Here is a 26,748-nt window from a genome sequence, read left to right as displayed (position 1 = left end):
ATTCGAATGGTGGCTTTAAGTTATTCCTCAGAACAGTAGAAAGTTAAATCTAGAGATCTGTTGCTTTCCTTTTAAGTAACAGTGAGTTGATTTGTTTTTGCAATATCTCCATTACATAGAGAACAACAGTTGTACTGTACTCAGTTTACGATAGTAAGGCTGTATTGGGATTTCTCAGCAACTATTCAAATCTTTTGAAGTAGCAAATCTTATCATTAGGTTCTTTGTAGTGCCCCAAAATGCTTCAGTGTTTCCTTACAAATAACTTCATAATTTGTTAGTTGAAAGAGAGTAAATACATTTTAAGGACCCATTCTGATGTACCTGAAATGTGGTATTGAAAAAGATTGAGGGGCTATATTCAGATTTAACAGGAAAGAATATTAGGCTCAGTATGTATTGTGCACCATGGAGCATGAGAGAGGCATTTGTCCCATTTCACCTCACTGGTCCTTTCCCTTGGGGTTGTTTCCTGGGCAATGAGTGGTTGAACTGGGACCCTTGTCCAGGCATCTTCCATTCCAATTCAGAGTTTCTCCTTCTACCTCATATTTCTGTATTATGCTATATGAAGATGTTTGCATGATTGACTTGGGAAGCCTTAACAGTGACAGAGGCCCTATCTTGAATTTTGGATTTTACTTAAAACATGGAATTATTTGCCATTCCCACCACACTTTGTCTGAGATTTAATTTTATTTGAAACTTGTACTTCAGAACAATTTTTTAAACTGGAAAACAGAATCACTGCACTTGGACTAGTCCAACTATTTTTAAAGCAAATAATTTAAAAACTATTTTAAAAGTAATTGGGTATAATTGCTAAGGCCTTAGGGGGAATTTCACCAGCTCCTCTCATTAAAATAAGCATCACGACTCTGTCATTGTCTGAATAAAGTGCATATGAAATTATGCTAGATGAGGGGAAAGAATCTGTAAGTACTGTGCACACTGGTAAGAGTCAGAAAAGAACACAGAGCAGTGCAACCTGGGGGCGCGTGGGTTTTCCGTCGTAAAGTTGTCAGGCACATACTGAACACCCGGCAGGTTGGGATCTGTGTAGGATTTCTGTGTTGCAAAAGCTTCACATGTAAAGAATATATGTGTTCAAATTTGCAACAAATGAATGTCAGTTTTTGTGTAATATGCTCTGGTTCACCACTATCCAGTTTACCAGTGTTTCTTTAGGCTGTTTCCCTGGCTGAAGTTTGAGGTTCCTTCTCTTTTTATGGTACTTCAAGTCAAAACGTAAAGGGCTATTTTCCAAAGCAGAAGAATTCACTAATTTTGGATTAGATTAGACAGGTGTTCATGGAATTTTCTCTTCTTTTTCATTATAGGGGGAAAGAAAAAAAAAATACAAGCAGTCCTTGGATTTAATAGCAGCATTCCTGGCCCAGGTCTAATTGGGAAGGAGGACTGAGGGAGTATTTAGGTCATCCCTGGACCAGCATTCCCACAGCCCAGCCCAGGCCTGAGGCCCATGACTGGGAACCTGGGCTGCAGATCACAGTTTACTGCCTGGCAGAGAGACATAAATACTAGTTTTGTGACTTCTCCACAGTATGCTGCTGGCGCAAGACGCTTTGGCTCCGCCTGTGTACATCATCCCTTTTATTTAGTTCAATCTTTGAGAGTCCGAGACTAAGCTAACCATCCACCACTCCCAGTTCCTCTCAGAGCAGCCATACCAATGTTTGACCAGGTCTCACATCCCTAGTTGTGTTTGTCTGTCTTTCTATCCATCTTGCTGTCTCCTTCCCCACACTACCTCCTTGGCAGAATGCCCTTTGGAAAATTACCATTGCCTCCAGATGGAAACAGAACACAGGAAGAGAATTATATTCATTTTTATATCATTGGAAATGCTAGGAAGAGAAAAATCGAGGTAACCTTTGTGACCTGGAAAAAACAAAGTCCCATTTGATTTTTAAAAAATGATAATGCTCCATGCTGGTGGGACCATGGTGTGAGAGAAGAGGCAGTTCCCACACTGTTTTGGGAATGCAGTTCAGTAGAACCTTCTGAAAAGCTACTTGCTAGGATGTACCAGGACCCTTTAAAAAAGCCTCCTAGGCTTTGACCCACTAATTTAACATCCAGGAATTTATGCTAAGGAAACAATTGGAGACAAAGACAATGATCCTCAGCAAGGAAGTGAGTTGCAGCACTATTTATAACAGCTGAAGGGGGATAATAATCGGAGTGTACACAAAAAGAGAATGGTTACATAAATCAAGGTATACCCCATAATCGAATACCCTGTTGCCATTTTAAAAACATGATATCAAAGGCTATTTACTGACATAAGAAAATGCTTAATTGGTTAAAAAAGGCTATAACTATGTACAGGGTGAGGCAAAAGTAGGTGTACCTTTGTGAGTATGTGAAACAGAGTTTACTCTTTATTATTATATATTAATTATTGTATTTTCCTTATGAAAAACTGTAAACCTACTTTTGCCTCACCCTATATGTAGTATTATCACTCCCTCCCCCCTCCAAGAAAAAAAAAAAGAGGAAATATGTCAAGATGGTAACAGGCATTATCAGGGGCACAAATTAGATATGATTCTATTACTTGCTTTTTGGTATTTTCCAATTTTCTACAATGCCATCTGTAATTTTCAGTATCAAAATTTAGAAAAAAGAATAGCTTTCTTCTTCAAGGTCAGCTTACTGCTCAGCCTCTAGCAGCTCAAGTTTTAACTACTGTGGGATAGAGACCGGAGAGGGGCTGCCCCAGCCATGATCAGATTGGGAGCTGCTGGGCAGCCCCGTCCACAGTATGGCAGGCAAGCTCTGGCCGGTGCCGCAGACATGCCATTGTTCCAGTGAGTCACCACTGAAGGGTGTCAAGCTCATGATATTGCATGAACTATCAGCCACAACCCAGCATGCTGCCAGGCTTTTGAGCCTTATCTTCCTAAACTGTTATTTCTTCACTGTCCAGTGAATGTCAAAGGGATTGACTGGGACTTTTGAGGACACTGTAGACCAGCAAACTAGAGCTGGTGCAAGCCTTCCTCTTGAATCCAAGTCAAACGGGCAAGTGTTCCTTCCATGCTAAGCTGTTGGTGTTCCAGCTGAGCCTTGATATGGGGGCCTGACAGAACCTCAGGAATATTTAGGATAAAAAGTATGCTGGGATGTTCAGCTCAGAGACTCCCTTCCAGCTGGTCTTGAGGGCGACAGAGAGGCCTTGGGGGATCATCTGCTAAGATTGTAGTTATAAAATTATTTTTTCCTATCCTGTTATCTTTGGCCTCATTAGTGGGAAAAGAGTTTGAGAATTTAATATGGTAGGTTTCAGAGCCAATAGGAGAGCTGATCATTTTTTATTTGTTTTGTTTTGGACATTTGGGGTGCTGTTGTCAGTTTTAAGTAACGTCTAGCCAGACACTTCTGGCATGAAAGATGATACAAAGAGCCTCGGGCCCTTCCCCTCCTTGTGCACCTTATTTCCCCCTTTTGTGTTTTCTGAGTTGCATCAAAACTAAAATATAATGTGCTGCCTGTTCCTTGGAGGAGCATTTATATGTTTACCGTCATTCTCCCAATACAGACATCAATCATTGTGGTATATAAAAATGTCCAGTGGTATTAGTGACAGTGAGTTTTCTTGATGTGGCTCTGAAGCACAAATAAACAGTAGTTTAAAAAATCATAGAAGAACTGTGTTGTATTGTTATACTAAAACATAGTGGTCATAAATTTAAATTGTGGTCATTTTATAGCACATAAATGTTATTGCTATGACTAAACACAAACAAACAAATTAAGTTCTGTTAGTTGGTAAAAATTACGGTTAATACTGTGGCAGTTGACATGGGGATTGAGTACATTCCTATAGTTTTTATGAATACCCTGCATTCCAGCTGCACCCCCAGATAATCTCAGCCATGTACGTCTGGCCAAAAACCACTGAGATATCCAAGGACATGAGAAAACATTTCGAACCCAATTGTATTCATTGACTATGTTGCCAACCATGCCTTTAGCCAAAGGCATCATTCTCAATACAGATGAGGTAGGAAACTGGGGGTGTTTCCTACTTATATAAGCCACTAAAAAGGGGAAATTTTTCTCAGAAACAGTCCTAAGGACTTTTTAATTGTCCTCTGCTGATCACTGCCCAGAGGACCAGATGAGTCCCGGCCTCTGGGCCTGGGCTGCCCTCTTGACCCTCCAAGTTTGTCCTGATCAGAACTCAGGTTCCTGGGCCAGGCTGCAGTTGGGAAGTCATCACCAGGTCATTGGAGCCTGCTGGGTCATTATCTAGTGAGGTGGGTTGTGGTGAGAGGACTGAGAAAGTTAGGCCTTTCTTACCAGCTGCAGCCATGGAAGAAACTGAGGACTGCACATAGAAACGAGGCTGCACTTTCTCCCAGGACTGGAGACAAGGTCTAGTGCGAGCAGGTATTAATAATAGAGCAATGAATCCACTATCTTATATAACAGTTGTTTTTTTTCTGTTTGTTATTCCTGGTTGTTTTCTAAAAGGGAGGTGGTTTTATTTATTTTAAATTGAATGTATTGGGTTGACATTGGTTAACAAAAGTATATAGGTTTCAGGTGTACAATTCCATAATACATCATCTGTATATTGTATTGTGCTCACCACCACCAGCCAAGTCTCCTATCACCACTTATCCCCCTATACCCTCTTCTACCTCTTCCCACCCCTTTTCCCTCTGGTAATCACCATGCTATTGTCTGTATCCATGAGTTGTTTGTTTTTGCTTGATCCCTTCACCTTTTTTCACCCAGCCCCCTAACTCCCCTCCCCTCAGACAGCGGTTAGTTTGTTCTCTATGAGTTGGTTTCTATTTTGTTTGTTAGTTTATTTTGTTCATTAGATTGTATGCATGAGTGAAGTCATGTGATACTTATCTTTCTCTGACTGGCTTATTTCACTTAGCATAGTGCTCTCCAGGTCCATCCATGCTGTCACAAAGAGTAAGATTTCCTTCTTCTTCTTTTTTTTTTTTTTCTTTTTCCAGCCAAACAGTATTCCATTGTGTAAATACCACAGCTTTTTTATTCACTAAACTACTGATGGTCACTTGGGCTACTTCCAAATCTTGCCTATTGAAAATAATGCTGCAATAAACATAGGGGTGCCTATAGTCTTTTGAATTAGTTTTCCAGCTTTTTGGATATATTCCCAGTTTCATTTTTAATTTTTTAAGATAACTTCATACTGCTTTTCACAGTGGCTGCATCAATCTGCATTCCCACCAGCAGTGCATAAGGGTTTACATCCTTGCCAACACTTTTTTGTGGACTTATTGATGATAGCCCTTCTAATGGTGTGAGATGATAGCTCATTGATGTCTCATTGTGGTTTAATTTGCATTTCTCTGATGATTAGTGACGTTGAGCATCTTTTCATGTCTATTGGCATCTGTATGTCCTCTTTGGACAGGTGTCTATTCAGGTCCTTTGCCCATTTTTTAATTGGGTTGTTTGTTTATTTTCTGTTGAGTTGTATAAGTTCTTTATAAATTTTGGATATTAACCCCTTAGCAGATGTACCATTGGCGAATATGTCCTCCCATTCAGTGGGCTGTCTTTTGATTTTGTTTATGGTTTTCTTTGCTGTGCAAAACCTTTTGTTTGATATAATTCTGTTTGTTTATTTTTGTTGTTGTTGTTTCTCTTTCCTGAGGAGATATATCAGAAAAAAATATTGCTACAAGAAATATACAAGATTTTACTACTTATGTTTACTTCTGGGATTTTTATGGTTTCGAGTCTAATGTTTAAGTATTTAATCCATTTTGAGTTTATTCTTGTGTATGGTCTAAGAAGGTGGTCTATTTTCACTTTTTGCACATATCTGTCCAATTTCCCCAACACCATTTATTGAATAGACTATCTTTACTCCATTGTATGTTTTATCTCATTTGTCAAATATTAATTGACCATATAGGTGTGGGTTCATTTCTGGACTCTCTATTCTGTTCCATTGATCTACTGTTTTATGCCAGTACCATGCTGTTTTGATTACTATGGCCTTGTAGTATGGTTTGATATCAGATAGTGTGATTCCTTCAACTTTGTTCTTTTTTCTCAAGATTGCTGTGCTATTCGAGGTCTTTTGTGGTTCTATATAAATTTTTGGAATATTTGTTCTAGTTCTGTGAAATACATCATTGGTATTTTGATAGGAATTGCATTGAATCTATACTATATTGCTTTGAGTAATATGGACATTTTAATGATATTACATCTTCCTACCCATGAAGTGGTATATGCGTCACTTATTTGTATCTTCTTGCCTTTCTTTCTTCATTATAATTTTCAGAGTACAGGTCTTTTACATCCTTGGTTAAATTTATTCCTAGGTATTTTATTTTATTTTCTGATGCAACTGTAAATGGGATTGTTTTCTTAGTTACCCTTTCTGATAGTTTGTTATCAGTATATAAAAATGCAACTGGTTTCTGGATATTTATTTAGTATTCTGCTACTTTATTGAATTCATTTATCAGTACTAGTAGTTTCTTGGTGATCTTTAGGTTCTCTATATACAGTATCATACCATCTGCAAATAATGACAGTTTTACTTCTTCCTTTATAATTTGGATGCCTTTTATTTCTTCTTCTTGTCTGCTGTGGCTAGGACTTCCAGTACTATGTTGAATAAGAGTGGTAGAGAGGACATCTCTATCTTGTTCCTGGTCTTAAGGGAAATGCTTGTAGTGTTTACCAATTATGTATGATGTTGGCTGTGGGTTTGTCATATATAACATTTATTATGTTGAAATATGTTCCCTCTATTACCTCTGCTGAGAGTTTTTATCATAAATGGGTTCTGGGTTCTATCAAGTGCTTTTTCTACATCTGTCAATATGATCGATGGTTTTTATCCTTCATTTTGTTTGTGTGGTGTATCACATTTATTGATTTGTAGCTATTGAACCAACCTTGCATCCCAGGAATAAATTCCACTTGATCATGGTGTATGGTCTTTTTAATGTATTGCTGGATTTGTTTGCTAATTTATTTTTTTTTTTACTATTTGTAATACTTTATTTTTTTAAATTTCTTTATTGATTAAGGTATCACATATTTGTCCTCATCCCCCCATTCCCATCCCAAACCCCTCCCCACGCATGCCCCCTCCCCCCTGTTGTCCGTGACCACTGGTTAGGCTTATACGCATGCATAGAAGTCCTTTGGTTGATCTCTCCCCCCACCCCCACCCTCCCCTACCTTCCCTCTGAGGTTTGACAGTCTGATCGATGCTTCCCTGTCTCCGGGTCTGTTCTTGTTCATCAGTTTATGTTGTTCATTATTTCCCCAGATGAGTGAGATCATGTGATACTAGAAATACACTTACAAGAACTGAAAATGAGACAAGCAATAATGGTTATGCTGAGAGGCAAATGAATCAGTCTGTAGTGAGTTTCTTTCTGGGCCAACAGTTCTTTTGAGTCCCAATTTCAATGTCAAACAGTTCCTTATGTGTACATGTCAGCAATGATATTTCAGTTCTGGATGGTGGACAAATGGTGGTAATGCAGGTCCGACCCTCTCTGGTTTGGTCCTGGGCAACCTGCAACGATGCACAGCTGCTGACTGCTACCGTAGTATGTTTGCTAATATTTGTTGAGGATTTTAGCATCTGCGATTGTTTTTAAATCTGTGCCATCTTGTCAAATACATCATAAGCTCTTGAAGTTAGGAACCTTGGCAAATACTAACTTGTATTCCACTTTTTTGTCTTGGTCATACTAAATTCTCTCTAACTAGTCTTTGCTGAATTAATGGGAGAAAAGGACATGCTCTTTTAATTTAATCTCTTATATTTTATAGATTCCATCTGCTGGATGAATCTAGCAGACAGAAGACTGGAGGCAGGATTGGGGATTTTGTTGGAATTACAATTTGTTGAGTCTTATTGAGTCTGTTACTGCATTCCCAGTTTCCCTTGCAAATGTGGTTGGCATCTAAAGGAAAGTCATAAATCAGTGATTCAGAAGGCTTCTAATGCTATGGCTGAGTCTGTGAAGACACTTGGCATAGTATCGAGGAATGGAGCAAGTCTTGTTATACCAGAGGCTTGGAGTCAGGCATTGGGGTCTGAACCTCTCAGTCTTGTAACTTAACAGGCTGCGCATCTTCAGACAAGCCTCAAAATGGCCCAAGTTTCCACATCTGTGTAGCATGAATTACAGTAGTGCCTTCTGACTTGTTGGGTGGGCTAAACAAGATTCACTTAGTAATTATTTATTGAATACTTCAGGCACTATTTTAGACTCTGGAGATATAGCTGTAAACAAAATGGACAAAAATCCCCGCCTCATAGCATTTATATTCTAGAAATGTAATACACATAATAGCACTTCATAATGTTTCATTCATTTAGTATGAGGCTATCTGATGAACTCACACAATGGGTTTTTACTGTATATTGCCATAGGAATTTATGTTGCAACTCCAGTTAATTAGAGCCATAATTGAGTCTCGTGTCTGAATTGAGTATGTCCCATTAAGTAGTACATTTATGTGTTCTTGCTAATTCCCACTATGTTGAGAAAGTCTGTTCCCTGCATGAGAGTGCTGTCATTTTCACCTCTACAAAGTGCTTGAACCAAACAGTCCAGCGTTGGCTGAGGTCCAGGGGCTGCAGGTGGTGGTGTGGCCAGGTGGTCCCCACATTGTTTCCTCAGTCATTAGTGTTCGCACTATCTGTGATTTCATGCAATTTTACAGAGTTGCTAAAATGTTTGTTTGTTTGTGGAAAGAAGTCGAAGGGCTAGCATGACCAATTAAAATCAAACCATATTTTAGTGAGTAATTTCAACCTTTCCTCTCCAAACTTTTGATCAGCCAGCCACCAAAGAACAAACTGACAGATTTGGGTTTCCATTCCTCTTTTTTTTCTTTTTTTCTTTTTTCACTGCCTCCCCTCTGGGGTTTTTCTTTGAGCATCAAAATGCCCAGAACCTATGAAAAGAGAAAGAGCAGACCTGGAAAGCAAACCTCAGAGAAGCAGCACACTGCCCGTAACTATAAGGCCTCTCTCAAGAGGTATGTGTCCTTTCCAGACACATCCTCCATCCGCTGCCATTTTTCTAACGCGGTACTTCTCCGGGTCTCCAAATGGCAGACAGCCCATTTAGTTAAAAATGTAAACAGGAAATTGTTTTCTGGCTCAATAGCCTGTGTGGCCTGGAAAACATGGTCATTTTTGCTGAGACACAACTTTAAAAACACTCATGCAGTAGGGGAAGCTGAAGGCTGGTTATAAGCTAGCCCTGCCCCAGACAGAGGCCTGGGATAGGGTCTGGGTATGGGAACTCACATATGTGGGTTCAGGGCATTTATCACCTATGGCCAAAGGCACAATGGACACAACTGGTGAAGCTGCTGTCACGAGAAAGCAGTTATTCTGTAGGGCAAGGGGACACGGTAATGCTCCCAGGATTACCGGACAGGCTTTAGCTGGAAGAACTGACTGGCACTGATGACATGTCTGGGTTCAGTGCTTCTCTACTTGCTCCAGCTCCCCGTCATGTGGCCTTCCATGGACCTCCTGTGCTCCCACTGTGGTTTCCTTGTGTGCTGATGAGTTTTCTGGTTGTTATGTCTTGCAGCCCCCCGAATCCAAGCCCAACTTCACCCCTCTCGCCATCTTGGCCCATGTTCTCGGCGCCATCCAGCCCTATGCCCACCTCATCCACGTCCAGCGACTCATCCCCCATCAGGTCTGTGGCAGGGTTTGTTTGGTTTTCTGTTGCTGCCGTTGTTCTCTCATTGGCTTGGTCCTCTCTTCATGCAGTGTTCAGCCTCCTCGTCAACTTTGTTCCCTGCCATCCAAATCTGCACTTGCTTTTTGACAGGCCAGAAGAAGCAGTTCATGAAGACTCCAGGTAAAGTCACAGATCATGGCCAATCCAGTCTCGTTTATCCAGAGGCAGTCAGAGACAGCAGGTGGCCAGCCTCTGCACCCCCTCCCCCAGTTCCAGCCTAAGAGCCAAAGCTGGGAGGGACTATTCTCATGAACCAGCCTGGCATTTTCCACACCCTTCTGAACCTCCCTTCAGTTTGAATTAATAATATGTGATACTTGCCCTGCCAGTGTGCTCAGTGATTGAGTGTTGACCTATGAACCACGAGGTCACAGTTTGATTCCTGGTCAGATCACATGTTCAAGTAGAGGGCTTGATCTCCAGTGTGGGGCATCCAGGAAGCAGCCGATCAATGATGTTTCTATCTCTCCCTCTCCCTTCCTCTCTGAAATCAATAAAAATATATTTTTAAAAAATAATCTGTGATGCTTGAAGTTTGGGGAAAGAGTGCCTCCTGAATGCGTTTCTGTTTGGCTCCCTCTGAATCATGGAGCTGTCTGTGCTTTGGTATTAGATGATTTCAGAGGGAACAGTGCCAAGACATGTGCTGGCTTTTTCTTCCTTCATTTTTATTAGGTAGCATCAGGCAACATTTTTTTGTAGGCACTGAGCACTGACACCTAATTGCTGAGACCAGACCACTGGGAGAGAGATGAATATAAACACAGAATAAAGACCCTAAATATGTAGTGATTTCTCTTTAAATTGTTCATGGCCAGCTCCTTCCCTCCATGCACTCCCAGGAATCATCAGTGCTCCCAGCCTACTCCTGTCTCCATGTGCAATGAACTGTTAGCTCTCATGGGAGCAGCCAACACCTCTTTCTGAGGGTTGACTTAGTTCCTCTCCCCAAGGCCCATGCTATAGTTTTCCCTGCTTTGGTCATGTCCAGGCTTAATTCTCTGCACTTGAGTTCTTAGGAGAAAAGAAGCTATTTAAATGCAGGAAAATAATTAACTAATGAGGACACTGAAGGATCCCTCTACTGTATAGGTCCTTAGTCATGTGTGTTTCTCAAACTTAGTCTCTGCTGTCCGACAGTCAAAATGTAGAGCCCAATTATAAGCATCATAAGCATTTTGGGCCTCGGCAATATTTTCTCGTCCATCTTTTTCTCCTAGCTGATTTTTTCCTAGGGGCAGGTCCAGCAGAGAGGCTTAAATAATTTATAAAGATGAGTCTTACTTAGAAAAACAACAACTCAGTGCTCTTTATACATAGATGTGTATATATTACTTTATTGTCCTCCACATACTCTTGTATCTATCCTTTCATTCTATCCTTGTATGAGAATGAGAGGAGAAATGGCCTGAACCCTGTGATAGGAAGAGAAAGCTAAGACACAAAGAGGTGATTTGTACAGTCACGTGGCTAAACTAGAGCCAATCCAGAATTCAGGACTTCAGCCCTCAACCCAGCACTCTTTCTGTCAAACATATGGTTGGTCCCAAGTTCAAGGTTCTGTGCAACTTTCAGCCCCAGAGCCTGTCCTGGTCTTTGAGGGTTTCTACCTAGCTTTGTCCCAGAATGAGAAAGATAACTTTTCAGTATATCCTTTTATCTTCACCCAGGAATAAGGTAAATATTCAAATCATATTTTCCTGACACTCAAGTTATTTCCTAATTATTTCTTCAAAGTACATTCTGGGTACTTGGGAAATGTCAACTTTCTAGAACACTAGATATGGTAGATATGGCATTGATGCATCTGATTAGATCACTGATTATTCATGAGGACCTGAACCAGAGCAAACCACAGTGACCAGAGACAGTAACCTTCCAAACGCCTCCCTCACTCATAACAGAGACTTGGTCATTTTGATCAAAAAAGAGTAAAAATTCAAAACATTGGCTCCTTGGACAGGATAAGTTAGGAGACTCGGGACAGTAGAATAATGCAGCTAAAAACCTGAAATATACTCGCTGCTTTGAGATTATTCATTTTTTTGTGTCTCTGAGCTTTGGGGCCCTGTTGCCTATTCAGTAGTTCCACTTCTCCACTCCCTCTCACCTTCCAAGATATTTCCCTTTTTTGTTTGTTTGTCTGTCTGTTTTCTTTAGCTACTCCTTTCCTCTCCCAAGGATTTCCAGATTGGCAGAGGACTGAGGCAGTAGAAGCTTCTCACTGCTGTGTTTGGGGTCATGGTTACTCAGCACTGCCTTTTCAGCACCATTTGAAGATCCTGTTCCACAACCCTGTAGGAAGCTACCATTTTGATATATGCAAGGCTGAGGAGGGCTTACAATTAGCTGTCACTGAGCTAAATGTGTACTGGTATGCCACGGTGAGCACGGATATGGACAGTAGTGGGGAGCTAGCACATCAGAGCTCGCTGACAAAGAGGGCTAAAATCCCATAACTGCCGTTGCAATATAGAGCCAAGAGGTGGGGTGTATACCTATTATTCAGGCCCAATGGGTCCTTCCCCCAAATCTACTTCCAGAATGTGAACTTCAGATTTCCTTTCCTAGGAGAGCAGATAAAAATAAGTACTTTATTACACCTAATTAATGCTCTCCTAAATGTCTACATAGTCTCCCCTAGAAGTGGCTTCCTCTCCCCTCTTCCAAGCAACTTTAGTGCTTGTTAGTTCAAGCTCAAAAACATAGCTGCCTTTCATTCGTAACCCCAGAAAAGCACCCAGCCCCAAACCCATAACTTGCATTTGCACGGGGGCCTCTGGAAATGGTACCTAAATGATTAAGCCATTGCAACCTGCCAATCTATCAGGCCCCACCTCCCTGTCATGCCATACAATGGAGAGTGGGTCGTCATTTTGATAGGCTTGCAAGGGCATTTGAGGGAAACTCCTCAGTGCTTTCCTGGCTTGGTGCCATGCTCAGAGGCAAAAATGAAAAATGAACTGGCAAAGGGTTCCAAACTTGTTCATGCCCTTGAAGGCCCAGCTAAGGTCTGAAGGGCACTGTTACAGGAACAGCCGAAGGCACCCCAGGCTCTCTGTGTTCAGTGCTGAGAGGCACTGTGGAGAAGAGGGAGCCAAAGAACCAAAGATGCTTGCTGGGGATTTTTTATTTTTTTGCTCAGAGCCAAATCCCACAAACACTGCCTCTGTGCCAACAGGAGCTGTGTGGGTAGGAACCCTACCTAAAGCAAACTGCTCAAGGCTTTTGCAGGGAGTATGGCATGGGACACTGGACTTCCTGGGCTGACACACTTTTAAAAATGATAAGACTCTTTCCTGGGTAGAGTTGCCAGATTTAGCCAATAAAATGAATACCCAGTTATATTTGGATTGTAGATAAACAACAAAAGGTTTTTGTTGTTGTTTTGGTTTTTTTTTGTTGTTTTTTTTTGTTTTTTTTTTTAGTGTAAGTATGTCTCCTGTAATATTTGGGACATAATTATACTATAAAATATCCCTTATTGATCTGAAATCCAAAGTTGGCTAGGTATCTTATATTTTACTTGGCAGCCCTTGTCCTGGAGAATGGAGGTGGTCTCTTTAAAAAGCACTCCTTCTGTCATCCCTCCCATCTTTGTGCATGTCCCAAGAGGGTGGGATAAGTCACAGGGGAAGAGAACTTCTCATAGACCATCAGTCACCTATTAATTTGAAAGAAAAGCAAGGCCCTTTCCTGACCTTTGTATTTATTTATTTATTTATTTATTTATTTATTTATTTATTTATTACGATTTTTTTTAATCCTCACCTGAGGAGGGCCCACTCATTGATGTTTAGAGAGAGAGAAACATCGATGTGAGAGAGAAACATGGATAGGTTGCCTTCTGAACGTACCCCAGACCGGGGATCGAACCTGCAACCTAGGTATGTGCCCTGACTGGGAATCAAACCTGCCACCTTTCTTTCAGTTCTTAGGACAACACTCCAACCAACTGAGTCACATCGGCCAGAGCTGTGTTTATTTTTATTGTACTATTTCATTGTCACTTCACTATTCAATTCCAAAAGCCTAATATTAGTGAAAAATTACTCCTCTTGAATGATAATCTTGGGCACCTTTCCCTCTGCTTTCCTCCTGCCAGATATCACAGTTGGTTTCCCTGGCTTGCCCCTATTTGGTCCCATTCCCTTTATTTAATGAGGTTAATAAGTAACCTCTATGAAAATCCAGCTGGAGGGGCCTGGCCTCAGCTGATCTTTCCCTCACCTTTTATTTCCCTGTACGCAGTCTCTTTGGGCTCTCCTCACCTGCTCTGCCCTGTCCTCAAAGTGCAGTGACCTGGCTAATGTCCACTGAGCTCTCCTTCCACCTTCCATGTCACAAAGGGCTCTACTTACCTGTCAGTATAGGGGTTAGGTGATGTAGCACTTTTCACAGCCAGGTGACTTCTCTCTGCTCCCCACTCCCTCAAAAAAAAAAAAAAAAGAAAAGAAAAGAAAGAGGAAGAAAGAAAGAAAAGAAAACCAAAGCTTTTTTTCCTTCCTGGAAAGTTGCACATTGGATAGTTGGCCCTTGATGGCCAATGCACTGACTGGGTTTGGTTAGCTCACAGAATGTGCCCCTTGTTCTGAACTTAATTCTGTTTAATGATAATTACCCAGAAAGAGCTGTTTTCCATTGGATCTGATGAATACTAAAGGCTGTTCTTTCCCGCATTCCCAGAGGTCCCACTTCCTTTTTTTCTGAATTTCCCAATTTTCTCCCACCTGGCCATCACCTCGTGGCTACTAGAAGACCAGAGAGAATGCAATAAACTGCACCCTGGCAACAAATTCTGGGTAGTCATTTACTCTTACCATTCTGCACAGTAGACCTTTTCAGCCTTCTTTCCTTCAGTTTTCATGGAGCCCAGACTAGAAGTTCAGATGCCTGGCCCTGGGATGGGTTTCCAACCATCCAGGGCTTCTCTTTCCCAAAGGGAAGCTGTCTTGGTGATTCCAAGAAATAACAATTCCAGAATGACCCACCATGCCCCGCCCCTTCTGAGTCTGTCTGGATTTACCCGACACCAGCCATTCCTCAGCTAAATCTCATTTGGTCCCTAGAAATCAGTGCACCATGGGAGGCTTAGCACCACTGGCTCCTTGAGGCTGCCCATTAATCACATGAAGATGAAATAATACTGTATATACCTCCAGTAATTGTCTAACCTAGAGCACCTATCACCAGTTTGTTATTCTGCCCTGGAACTCCTACATAAGCTTCCTCAGATGGCTTGGAGGGAGAAGGAAATTGCTTTTATCAAATAAAGAGCCAACTTGGCTGTTAAATGTAATTTTTCTTATGACCCTGAGAATTCCATAGATCATTTGGAACTAGTTGGATATCAGAGCAAAATTTTATAGAACTTAATAGGATTTACCTGTTTTTATAGTTTACTCTCTGGAACACGAGTTCGAATTCTGTGGTCCGTGGGTCCAATCTGGCCCGCAGCCTGTTTTTTGTAGTCAACGTTTGATGGAACCCAGCCACACGTACTTGCTTACATGCTGTCTATGGCTGCTTCCGGGCTACAATGCAGAGTTGAGTAATTACACCAGAAACCATATGGCCCACAAATCCTAAAACATTTCCTGTCTGGCCCTTTACAGAAAAACTTTGCCCACAGGGCTGAGGTGGTTCTCAGCCCTGTTGCACACCAGAGTCCCTTGGAGACCTTTTTAAAATCCGAATGCCTCTATTTATATCTGCAACTCAGGCTAGAACCCAGCCATCTGCACTTTTTAAAAGCTCCCCAGGTGATTTTGATACACTATGAGAGCAGTTGTCAACACTCATTGGACATGAGAAGGGGCAAAAAATGCATTGTGCCCCCCCTCGCTTCTTCCCACACTCCCACACATGTTCACGTGTGTAACCACTCACATGCATACCTTGTCTATCCCCTGCCCTCCCTGGCGGTCAGGGAGTTTCAGCTCTGGAATCCTGTTCCACCAGCCCCATGAGAAATAAGTAACATCTGGAGAAGCTGATGTCAGCCTGTGGCCCGGAGTGGAAACCTGGCTTTGCTAGAATTTCTCCTTTTTGACTCACTGAGCATTGCCCGCTCTCAGCAGGCTCTGCTGGGAGTGTTCTCTGTGCACTATGGAAGTCCTCTCCACCCCTTTGTCCCTCCTCTCCAGCCTGCCCTCCCACTGTTCCACTGCTGTAACTCCTAGGTCAAGTTTTAACATGGCACAAGGTCACCCCACAAGAAGTGCAGTTTCTCAGAGTTCATGGCTTTTCTCTGAATATTTCTCTTTTTTTTCTGGTGACTTTTGCAACTTTTCCACCTCATGTTGTACCCACTGGCTGCCTAGTTAGGCTCTTCCCACCCCAGAGGACCAGGTGGCTCACAGTGAAGGGAAAGAAGAGAGAAGAAGTATCTGGAGCTTTCAGAAGGTTTTTAAATGTTGCTAACTAAACGCCTGTCTTCACACAGCACCCCGTTCCGGAAGGCAAAAGCCTTGTATGCCTGCAAAGCTGAGCACGACTCAGAGCTCTCGTTCATCGCAGGCACGGTCTTCGATAATGGTGAGTTTTCTTGTCCCCTCGCAAAGATGGGGGCAGCAAATAAATAACTGGCGTTTTCTAAGTCCCTACCTAAGGAAAATCTCAGTTGAATGGATAAGACTGAAAACGAGTGTTTTATGTGTCCTTTCCCAAAATGAGAGAGCAGCAGTGGACCTTCATAATGAAGGGTCCCAGGTTTGATTCTGGTCAGGGCACATGCCTGGATTGCAGGCTTGATCCCCAGTTTGGGGGGGGGGGGGCGGTGTGCAGGAGGCAGCCAATCAATGATTCTTTCTCATCATTGATGTATCTGTCTCTCTCTCCCTCTCACCTCCTCTATGAAATCAATAAAAATATATTTAAAAAAAAACGTGTAGTCAGCCGATATGGGCAGTCTCGGCACAGGGTCACGGACCATCCCTCCTACCACCTACCTGAGACCCAGAAGTACAGGTCAGTCAAGGCTCACAGGTAACACTGGAGAACAGGAACTCTAGATTCAGTCCACTCTAGCTCAAGTCCTGGTTTGATCACTTCCTCCTGTGTGATCTCAAGCAGAAAACAGAAGGTTGTGAGAAAATCCAAATAGTACACATCACATATGTAAAATAGGTCTCAACACATACTCAGTGTCCAATACGTTATTGTTGTGATTATTGTCGTCATTCCATCCATCTTAGACAAGACCCTGATGCTGTCATAGTTCTTGGTGACGGTCTTTCCTTTTCAGCTGGTAGGACCCAGGCCTGGATCTCGGCTGGGTAGGAGGTAATCACTTGACTCCTGGGCCCTGGCTCTGTGTTAGGGCCTCGAGGTCCAAGCCAGATCAGAGATGGGCTCCTGGGACCAGCCTTAACCGTATCCGCTTGCCAAGGGGCTTCCCCGGCGTGCACGGTCCCTGCGCTCATCATGGCAGGGATTCTGAGCAGGCACATGTGGAAACTATGGGGAACTGGTCACAGGGCACCTGAGAGTTATATACCTGGCGCTGGATCTTCTCAGCCAGCAGGGCTCGGTGTGAGCCCATAACTGCACGTGGCCTGCGGGGCCTGTGTTTTCTTTGATGGTCCTCAGAGCCCCCAAAGCACTGTCCTTAAACCTTTGCTCCATTTTCATGGGCCCTTTGCAAGTCAGAGCGCGCAGCCAGCCCACCTAGCTGCCTCCCCCATGAGCAGCTGGGGCTTTCAGGCCCCAAGAGACCTGCAGGGAAGTGGGTCCACCAAAGGCTGTCCAAAGCCATGTTGTTGGCAGGTGTTCCCTGAACAGGCCCGCATGGCGGAGTCACAGCCCAGCCATCACACGACACAGCTGCCACAGCAGACAAACCAGAGTGGGCTGTGTATAGGATTCTGTGTCCTGCTCTGTCTGCAGGGGAGGGGCTGGCCACAGATGCACAGGATTTGAGAGAGCCCCACCTTTACCGGTGAATTCAGTTTAAACCCCAATTCACTGTTCCCCTGGGCAAGGGACTTGCCATGGTCCTACCAGCTATTCACTCTGACAACACAGAGAACCCCTGACTGCAGGGACAGAATTGGTCTAAGCTCCCAAAGGTGTGTGTGATTTGTGACTACTTTTCTCGAGTGTAAGCCTTCTTCCATTTTTTTAAACTTCTACATTGAGATATTCACAATCCATAAAAGGTACCCATTTAAAATGTACAACTCAGTCTTTTTTTATGTATTCAGAGTTGTGCAACCATCACCACTATCTAATTCCAGAATCTATTCATTACCCCCAAAAAGAAACCCTGTACTCTTTAGCAGTCAAGCCCCAGTTACCTCTAACCCTACCCCATCCGGCCTAGTAACCACTATTCTTTCTGTCACCATAAATTTGCCTGCTTGGATAATTCATATAAATGGAATTACACAGTATGTAGCCTTTCTAGCTGGCTTCTTTCACGTAGCATCTTTTCAAGGTTCATCCATGTTGTATCATGTGTCAGAACTTCATTCCTTCTTATTGCTGAATAATATTCCAGTGTATGAATATATCACATTTGATTAATCCCTTTGTCAATGAGTGGACATTTTGATTATTTCCACTTTTGGCTGCTATAAACATTCATGTACAAGTCTTTGTGAGGACATGTATTTTCCATTTTGGTGATATACCCAGGAATGGGATTGCTGGGTCCTACAGTAACTATGTTTAATTGTCTAAGAAACTGCCAAACTGTTTTACAAAAGGGATGCAGCATTTTACATTCCTACCATTTGTTTTTAAGTCTTCTGTTTGAAGTAGTTTAAGTAGCTAACCACAAAAAGGAAAAGAAAAGATACGTAGGTAATTTTAACTGCCAGGTCCTTTCCTCCCCATCCGGGTGCTCTGCCTCGCAGCCCTGGGATTCTCCCACCCCACACGTGTCGTCGTCACAAACCCCGTCCTGACAAATGAGCACGAGGGAGGCCTGGTTTAAGAAGCAGCATTGCCCAAGCCTCCATGGCCTCTGGGAGTCGTGGCAGAGGTCACTGACACTCATTTGTTTTTAATCAGCAATGCCAGTGACCTTTCGAATTCCCTGAAGCAAAAGGCCAGATTAAGCCCAGAAGACACCTTTCAGTGTTTACTTCGAGCTGCAGTTGAAGGATCTGACAAAATCTTGCTCCACTTTATAGAGTGGTTTGGCTGATAGATTTTATTATGTTTGATTTTTGGGAAATGCTACATATCCTCTGTTTTCCCCTTCACAGGCATTAGAGGAGGAAAACCCTATTTACACGTCAGGCAGGGAGATCTCTTTCTTTGTTCTGTCTCATTAGTTTAGTGCTGGAGATACTAGGCAAAGACTGTTTGTGTAGATTGCTCTGCAGCTGTCAGATGAAGTTATCAGGCCAATTCGAAGAAAGTTTCCTAATGACAGGGTTGGAGTCCGTGAGTGTGTGTGTTTTCAGGACCAAGAAGAATAAATAAGGTGGGGAAGAGGGGACAGTCTGGTGTTTCGTAGTGACTCATCTCCAAGGCTGGATTCCAGGGGCCCGTGCTATGCAGTCAGCGCCTGGACTTTGTGCAACTGAGAGTGGATGTGCAATACTCGGAAATAACTCCATGGCAGCCCTTGCCAATCTACCCGGAAACTGCCCACTTCCCCAGGAGCCAGCACCTCCAACAGTAACTGGAAAGAGAAATAACTCGTGTTCTCAGGAACATTATTCACCTTGAAGCTACGTGATTAGCAATACCTGGAAAAGTCAAATGGTGTTCACTAAAATTGAATTCTTTTCAAGATTGGAGATGGACTGGGTCCATTTATCTCCAGAGTCCAGGGTGCAGTGTGAGTACAGGCAGGGCTGCCCCAGGTCTCCTTGGCTGATAGGGAACTTCACCAGGGTTGCCGAGCCACTCAGGCAGTGAGGTTGCAGGGGGTTCCTCTATGGAGTCTCCATCCTCCCAGCCCTTTCTGCTGCCAAACCCAAGCTGCCTCTATCTCTCATCTGGTGTTTCCACCAGCTGCCTAACTGGCCTCGACACGTCCACTCTTGCCCTCATTCCATTCTCCACACAGCAGCCAGGGTGACCTTTGAAAAATGGAAATCACATCATATTATTCTCCTGCTTAAAATACTCCAGGGGCCTCCCGTTGCTCTGAGAATCATTGACAAGGCCCTCCACAGTCCAGGGCCTCCCCTTCAGGCCCCCTCACCCTCCCTCTATACTCTACAGCCTCACAGGCCTTTATGTTTTCAGGTGGGGTCAGCCAACCGTAATCTGCCAGTCAAACCCAACCCACTGCCTGTTTTTGTAAATAAGGCTTTACTTGAACACAGCTACCCACATCTCTTTCTTTACATATCATCTATGGCATAAACAGTGGCAGAGTGGAGTAGAGACACAAGCCTATCTAATAAAGAGGGAATATGCTAATTGACCCTCACACCATCGCAAAGATGGTGGCACCCACAGCCAATAAGGAGGGAATATGCTCATTGACTGCCCCACCCTCAAAGATGGCAGTGCCCAGTCCCCTCAGGAGCGGCAGGCACGCGGCAAGGCCAAGCCCACCCCCAGGCGGGCCTGGCGGCTCCACGCGCCTGCCTCCAGAGTCCCCCAGTCCCCTCAACCCCCCAGCCGCCCAGGGCCAGCCTGAGTGCAGGCAAGCCTCGGATGGTGGCTGTCCAGCCGATGCCCAAGGCGCAGGCAAGCCTCAGATGTCAGCTGCCCAGGGCCAGCCCGAGGCACAGGCAAGCCTCGGATGGCGGCTGCCCAGCCGCCCAGGGCCGCCCAAGGCTCAGGTAACCAGGGCCAGCCAAGGCTTGCGCTGCCAGCAGTGGCAGTAGCAGAGGTGTGATGGGGCATCTCCTTCCCCTGATCACCTGGTTGCCTCCTGTTCCTGAGGGCTCCCCAACTGTGAGAGGGGGCAGGCCGGGCTGAGGGACACCCCCTCCCTCCAGTGCATGAATTTTCATGCACTGGGCCTCTAGTTTATTATATGGCTCTTTAAGAAAAATTGCTGATGACTGTTCTAAAATCACACCAAGCTTTTCCCCAACTTCTAGCCCTTGCACTTGCATCATCCCTATCCAATGGCTCCTTTAGGTCATTTAGATTTTAGTTTGTTGAGCTCCTCCCCACTCACCCACATCTCCATCCCAATCTCTTTCTCTCCACTCATCTCTACCTAAAAGTATATACTTATTTATTATAGACTAGAGGCCCCATGCACTTGGGCGGGGTGTGTGTGGGGGGTTTCTCAGCTCGGCCTACTCACTCTAGCAGTCTGGGAGCCCTTGGGGGATGTCCAGCTGCCACGGAGGCGGGAGAGGCTCCCGCTTCCGCTGCTGCGCTCACCAGCCATGAGCCCGGCTTCTGGCTGAGCAGCACTCCCCCTGTGGGAGTGCACTGACCACCAGGGGGCAGCTCCTGCATTGAGCGTTTGCCCCCTGGTGGTCAGTGTGTGTCATAGCGATCACTCGTTCTGCCATTCAGTTGATTTGCATATTAGCCTTTTATTATATAGGATTGTTTACCCCCTCCCCCAAGAGCAGAATCTTGTCTGCTTGCTCTGTACTCGGTGAAAGGACTTAGCACAGTGTCTGGCACATGGTAGGTGCTTAATAAACACTTGTTAAATGAGTAAATGCATCCAAACTCCACAGTGCCTCTACCAGTCGGTGCTGCTTCTCCATGGGGCAGCCAGCCATTAAGGTTCTTAGTCGCACACTTGCACCTTGTCCACTGTGAGTGAAGGAGGGGAGAGAACATGAGCTGTGTATATACAGGGGTGTGTGGTGTTATATGGATAGAGCTGAGAGAAAGTGGTTGGCAGGAAGCACGCTCATGTCAGCAGCAGCTTATATTTATTATATGCTTGCTGGGCTGGAGTGCTGCCCAGGCACTCCGCAGCATCATGTGTGTTTATATAGCGCATTGGACACTGGTGCAATTCAGAAGGTTGGACACTGGTATATAGTTCAGCCCAACAAGTACTTATGAGCATCTTTGAGGTCCAAAGCATTGGGTTGAGCCAGAGTGGTCGTGGTTAAGACCACAGACTCTGGGGTCAGATATCTTAGCTTCAGTTCCACCTCCATCATCTACCAGCTGTGTAATTTGGGGCAAGATGCTTAAACTCTGAACCTCATATTCTTATCAGTAAAATGAGGATAATAGCAGAACCATCTCTGTAGTCATTCTGAAAATGAAAGTGGATGATGCTGGCCAAGCATTTAGCAAAAGACCCTCCACTTCGTACACTCATGTCAAACTCGCGGCCTGAGCACACGCTTGACTTTGTATATGCTCCACATATGTACCATCATTCTCATCCTCAAGGACTACATTCTCTGGTAGAATAGAGGCATACCACTGTAGAAAAGGGCTTAGTTTCTGGAGTCAAACAAACTGGGTTCAAATTCTGGCTCTGCAATTGTGACCCTGCACAAGTTAACTTGCCTCTCTGAGCCTTCATTTCCTCATCTGTTAAATAGGGATATTTAAGGTCAAATGAGTCAATAGATACCTAAAGCTTTGAGCCCATGGCTGTTTCCCAGTCACCATTTCTAGGTGTTAGCTTCTATCATTTTAAATTCATCAGGCACAGAGGAGGAATGACAAATGTTGAATTATATAATACTAGTTAGGGAAGCAAAGGTGGGGTGGGGATCTGGTGCTGTCTCCCTCCTCGGTGACCTAATGAAAATTTGCATTTCAGTTCTTATTACCACCCTCATTACAGAGGCATTTTGGTACAGGAAAGTTATAACCCTTAACTTTTTTTGAATGAGTTAAAATACAGGTTTCTAGGCCCCACTCCTTAGATTCTGCTTGAACTGATGTACCATGGGGCCTAGGAACCTGCAGTCTTAATAAACATCGGGGTGGTTTCCCCGCTTTAATCAAACCTGATTTGAAGATTCCAGTGAGGCAGCAGCCTGACTCAAAGGCTGAATTGTTCCCCGCAGCCCCCTGTGACACACCTCTTGTCCTCCAGTTTGGAGGACCTCCTTTGTCCCCTGATTCTTCCCTTGCTCTGCAAATGCCATGCCTAATGTTTACAGACCCTGCCACCTCAGCCCCTGAGCTGTGTTTGCACAGCTGACAGACCTGGAAACTGTCTGCAAGACTTGGACTCGGTGCATCCAGTGGAGTAACAGCTCACTGGAAGCTCTGCTACAAAGTGGGAGGGGCGTCTTTCTCGTAGTTTTCTTCTGTTTGGTTGGTTGTTTATTCTTTCTAGGTCTTTTATTTGGGGGAATGAGTTTGATTTGTTTGTTTGGGGATCTAAGCATTTGAGGTTTCCCAAAGCTTAGGTGGGTATTTACACCAGGCTCTTAACCCAGGTTTCACCGGGAGAGATGCTTGCTGACTAGTCCAGTGACTGGCAGGATGACACAGGGCCCCTACTGACTAACCCACACTGAGCATCTCTGTGTCCTGACTCTGTGGAGTGCTTTCTCCATGTTGAACCCTCACAAGAGCCGACTGAGGGGAGAGAGTTTTATTATTACCACTTAATAAGTGCAGAAACTGAAATGGTCCTGGCAATGTCAAGTGAAAGGCAGGGATGGTGGGATGCTGGTATTCTAGGGGTAGGATGAAAGAGGTTGGTCATTGGAGTGGCTAAGTTGCTTTTCAGCTGTGCTATGTTCTTCCTAGACATTGCCCTCCCAGATTTTTCCTCATGTGGGGTTCATGAATCCACAAAGTACCCTTGTTACTTTTGGTTTATTCCTGAAGCCCAGTGAGAGGAAATTATGTATGCATTTTGAAGGCCACCTAACAGCTATTTGGCCTTGTCTTTTCCTGCAGGAACGCTCATGATCTAGACAAGGTTGACCGTGCTCTGTAAGCCTCAGTGTGTGTCCTTCTGCTTCCCCATTTACTTCCCTTACTGCTTCTTTCCCTACAGACTGAAGCTAGATTTGTATAGTAGTGTTGGCAGTAATGCTTTTCTAAAACAAGCTCAGGAAGTCACTTAATTAGCCTAGGAAGGGAATAGGGGAAAATTCATTCTCTCCTAACAATCTCAGAAAATTGAAGTTTTCCTAGTCCATTAATAGCAGATGCCCTGCCTCACCCAAGTGGTTTGTATATTCCCAGCTCATAAGAATGAACAACCCCTGCCCCCCGCCAAGTCCCACACACAGTTCCTTCTTTCTTTCTTCCTACTTTGACTACTTTGCAGGCTCAGCTGGATTTTATATAATCTTTGAAATATCACAGTAGTTTCCATGGAGATGGATTATAATGTCACAGAAGTGGGTATATGTTCTTTTGTTATTGAAACACCAAAGGGGCAGACATTTTGAAAGTTGTCAGAGAGAGGAAGAGGACAACTTTCATACTTGTTTACAGAAGGGACGAACATTCTAGAGAACAGGAAAGAAAGCTAAGAAAGGGTATGGGTGGAACAGAGAGAAGGCTATTGAAAGACTATAAAATGCAAAGACAAAAACAAAATCAAACAAAAAGCCTGCAGAGGGAATTTTCAAGGAAATTAGAAGCAGAAGGCAAGGGTCAAATGTATGATTAGAAGCTAGTTATCTTTAAAGGCTAGTTCTTAGCAGTCCTTTACTAGTATGGCCACTCCTTGGTACATGGTCAAAACTAGGTAGATAGATAAGTACATGGATGGATGGATGGACAGACAGATACATAGATGAATATACAGATGGAGCACCATAACTGTGACCTCTAATCTAACATCTGTCCCTTCTTTTTAGTTCAAACCAGGACCTTCAGGAAGTCTATGAAACCCTTAAAATTATATGCAGAATATGTAATGTCTGTCTCTGTTCCATTTTTTGTTGTGAAAGAAGTTCAAAATAGCCATCATCAGAAGGCTTATGTCCCACAAAAGGTTCAGAAGCTCTGGTTTAAGCAAGTCCCCGGATTATGTAACTTACTGAGCAAACTTCCTTCACCCTCACATCCACAGACACAGCACACATCCCCCTCCCACCCTATCTGTAACGTCATCTCTTCTTGCTCTCTCCCCTTCCTGTTACAGTTCACCCATCTCAGGAGCCAGGCTGGTTGGAGGGGACTCTGAATGGAAAGACGGGCCTCATCCCCGAGAATTATGTGGAGTTCCTCTAACCGTGGGCCCAGCAGAACTGCTGAGCTTTCCATGGTATCCATGACAACTGCTGAGTCCTGTGTTGCAGGCCATTTCTCTGCCGCCGAGAAGTGCAGGGTGACTGACTCTGCTGCTCCCTGTCAACACCGGTGTTTGTGTGAACTTTGGTGTCACCCATCCCCACGATCATCTCAGCTGACCTGTGGTGACATTGCAAGAAACAGAAGTAAATCAGCAGGGGAGGCCATTTGATTTTGAAAACCAAGAGAAAGGCTGGTCCAGCCATCTCTCTCATTCAGCACCAAATGGGGAGCACTCCTTTTGTCTTAACAGTCACCCAAATTCCCAACTTTCTGAAAGTGGAAGTAAGATCCTTAAGAGCATGTGGGGCTGGGTCACGGCTCCCAGATCCAGGCTGGGCCATTGCTCTTGTTTACAGCAGACGCTCTAACCCACCTCTCCATACTCGAGACCCACAGGGTTCCAGGCAGCTGGGGCTGTTTGTTTGCATGCAGGATGGAGAGGGCTTACAGCACTGTTTACATAAGATCCAATCTCTCACCATCTCTAAAACAGCCTTGGCCCAGCATCAGCAGAATTCAGTCCAGTCCTCTCATGCAAGGGAGCACACACACCCCACATTCCCCTCCTCCCAAGCTAGGAACTTCTCTGCCACCAAGGGCTGCCATCGCCTCGTAACCATGGCAACCCAATCTACTCTAAACCAAACCAAAAAAAATAACACACTCTCTTTGCATCACATATTTTTTCTCCCCCCTTTTAGGTAGTTTTTTGAATGGTTTTCCAATAACCTGGCGCAGAAGATCAAGAAATAAGCATGGTCTGCTGAGGGCAGACAGAAAGAATAGCAACTGGGGACTGTTTCCTTTCTGATTTATTTCAGCAGCATCAGGATATATTTGGAGTAAACTCTAGTAACCTCTTAAGATTAAGTTACATCCAGGCTTAATATTTCTGTTCTTCCATGCAACTGGTGTTTGCTTTCTAGAGGGCAATATGCTGCCTCCCAATGGGTGACACCCTCCCTTTCCTGCCTCAATCCCTAATGGCCTCCCGTTTACCTGTCCTTGCCCCTGCCCTCGTCTGCCTCTAGCCCATCACTGACCACCCCTGGCAGTTTCCAGATGCCCTGGTGGTTTACAGGGCTGGTTCCTAGGCTAGCCCTATGCTATGGTCTATTATCTAAAAGGACATATATGTTCACTGCCTCTCAGAAAAAGGGAATTATTTCTCAGGCTTTTGAGGCATGAGACTAATGTCATGAGCCATTGTGATTCAGGAGGACACCAAAAGCTTGAGGCATAGAAGGTGGGCATTTCCTGGTCCCCAAGGCTGGGTCTTGGGGCAGACTGCCTTGGGTGGGGAAGTTCGGCCTGGACACTCAGATTCACTTGGCCTCCAAAGGACAGAGTCCCCAGGATCCTCCACACTTGAATGTCCTTGCAAGAGTGGCTCTGGGCAGACAAACTCTAGACTGATGGACTGTCAGGTTCCCGGACCCCTCCGATGGCAGCCACGCTTCAGAGTGTGTCCTGCTCCTGGAATTCCTTTTTAGGGAAGTTGAAAGAAGAAAAGAAAAACTTGAATTGTGTTGGATTACTGTATCTTTTACATTTTTTTGAAAAGATAAAACTGTAAATAGAGTGATTTGAAATACTATATGGCAAAGTTTTATATTTTATATTCTTGAAGCTAGTTGCCCCACACATTTTAAGCTTTGATTGATGAACAAGTGTGTATAAGAGGGAAAATGGGTCTTATCAAAAGGAGTCAAGGTCACCCCTCCCCGGCCTTGAGGAAGGAGAAGGTATTTCTGTACACGCTCTGCTGGCTCTTGTGAGTGGGCATAACACATCGATGGTGTCCAGTCTTCTTTATCCAGAGGTGGTTTTGAGCATTTCTTGGGCTTTGGGTTTGGCGATGGAA

General features: G+C 44.1%; 1 protein-coding gene across 4 annotated transcripts in view; it reads left to right on the top strand.

Annotated features, from left to right (window-relative positions):
• ARHGAP26 (Rho GTPase activating protein 26) overlaps positions 1–26,481 on the top strand; it is a 428,404-nt gene extending 401,923 nt beyond the window's left edge. The window contains exons 21-24 of one of the 4 annotated variants that reach the window (XM_080672377.1): positions 9,609–9,719; positions 9,855–9,884; positions 16,210–16,301; positions 24,733–26,479. In XM_080672377.1, coding sequence (XP_080528503.1) covers positions 9,609–9,719; positions 9,855–9,884; positions 16,210–16,301; positions 24,733–24,821 — 322 coding nt within the window. In that variant the 3' untranslated portion in view covers positions 24,822–26,479. Of the gene's footprint in view, positions 1–9,608; positions 9,885–16,209; positions 16,302–24,732 lie in introns of all 4 variants that reach the window. The other 3 variants (XM_080672378.1, XM_080672376.1, XM_080672379.1) reach the window with 3 other exon arrangements.
• The last annotated feature ends 267 nt before the right edge of the window (positions 26,482–26,748 follow it).

This window comes from Plecotus auritus (genome assembly GCF_963455305.1).
Source record: "Plecotus auritus genome assembly, chromosome: 6".
NCBI classification, from domain to species: Eukaryota; Metazoa; Chordata; class Mammalia; order Chiroptera; family Vespertilionidae; genus Plecotus; species Plecotus auritus.
This window is presented reverse-complemented; position numbering and strand designations above follow the sequence as displayed.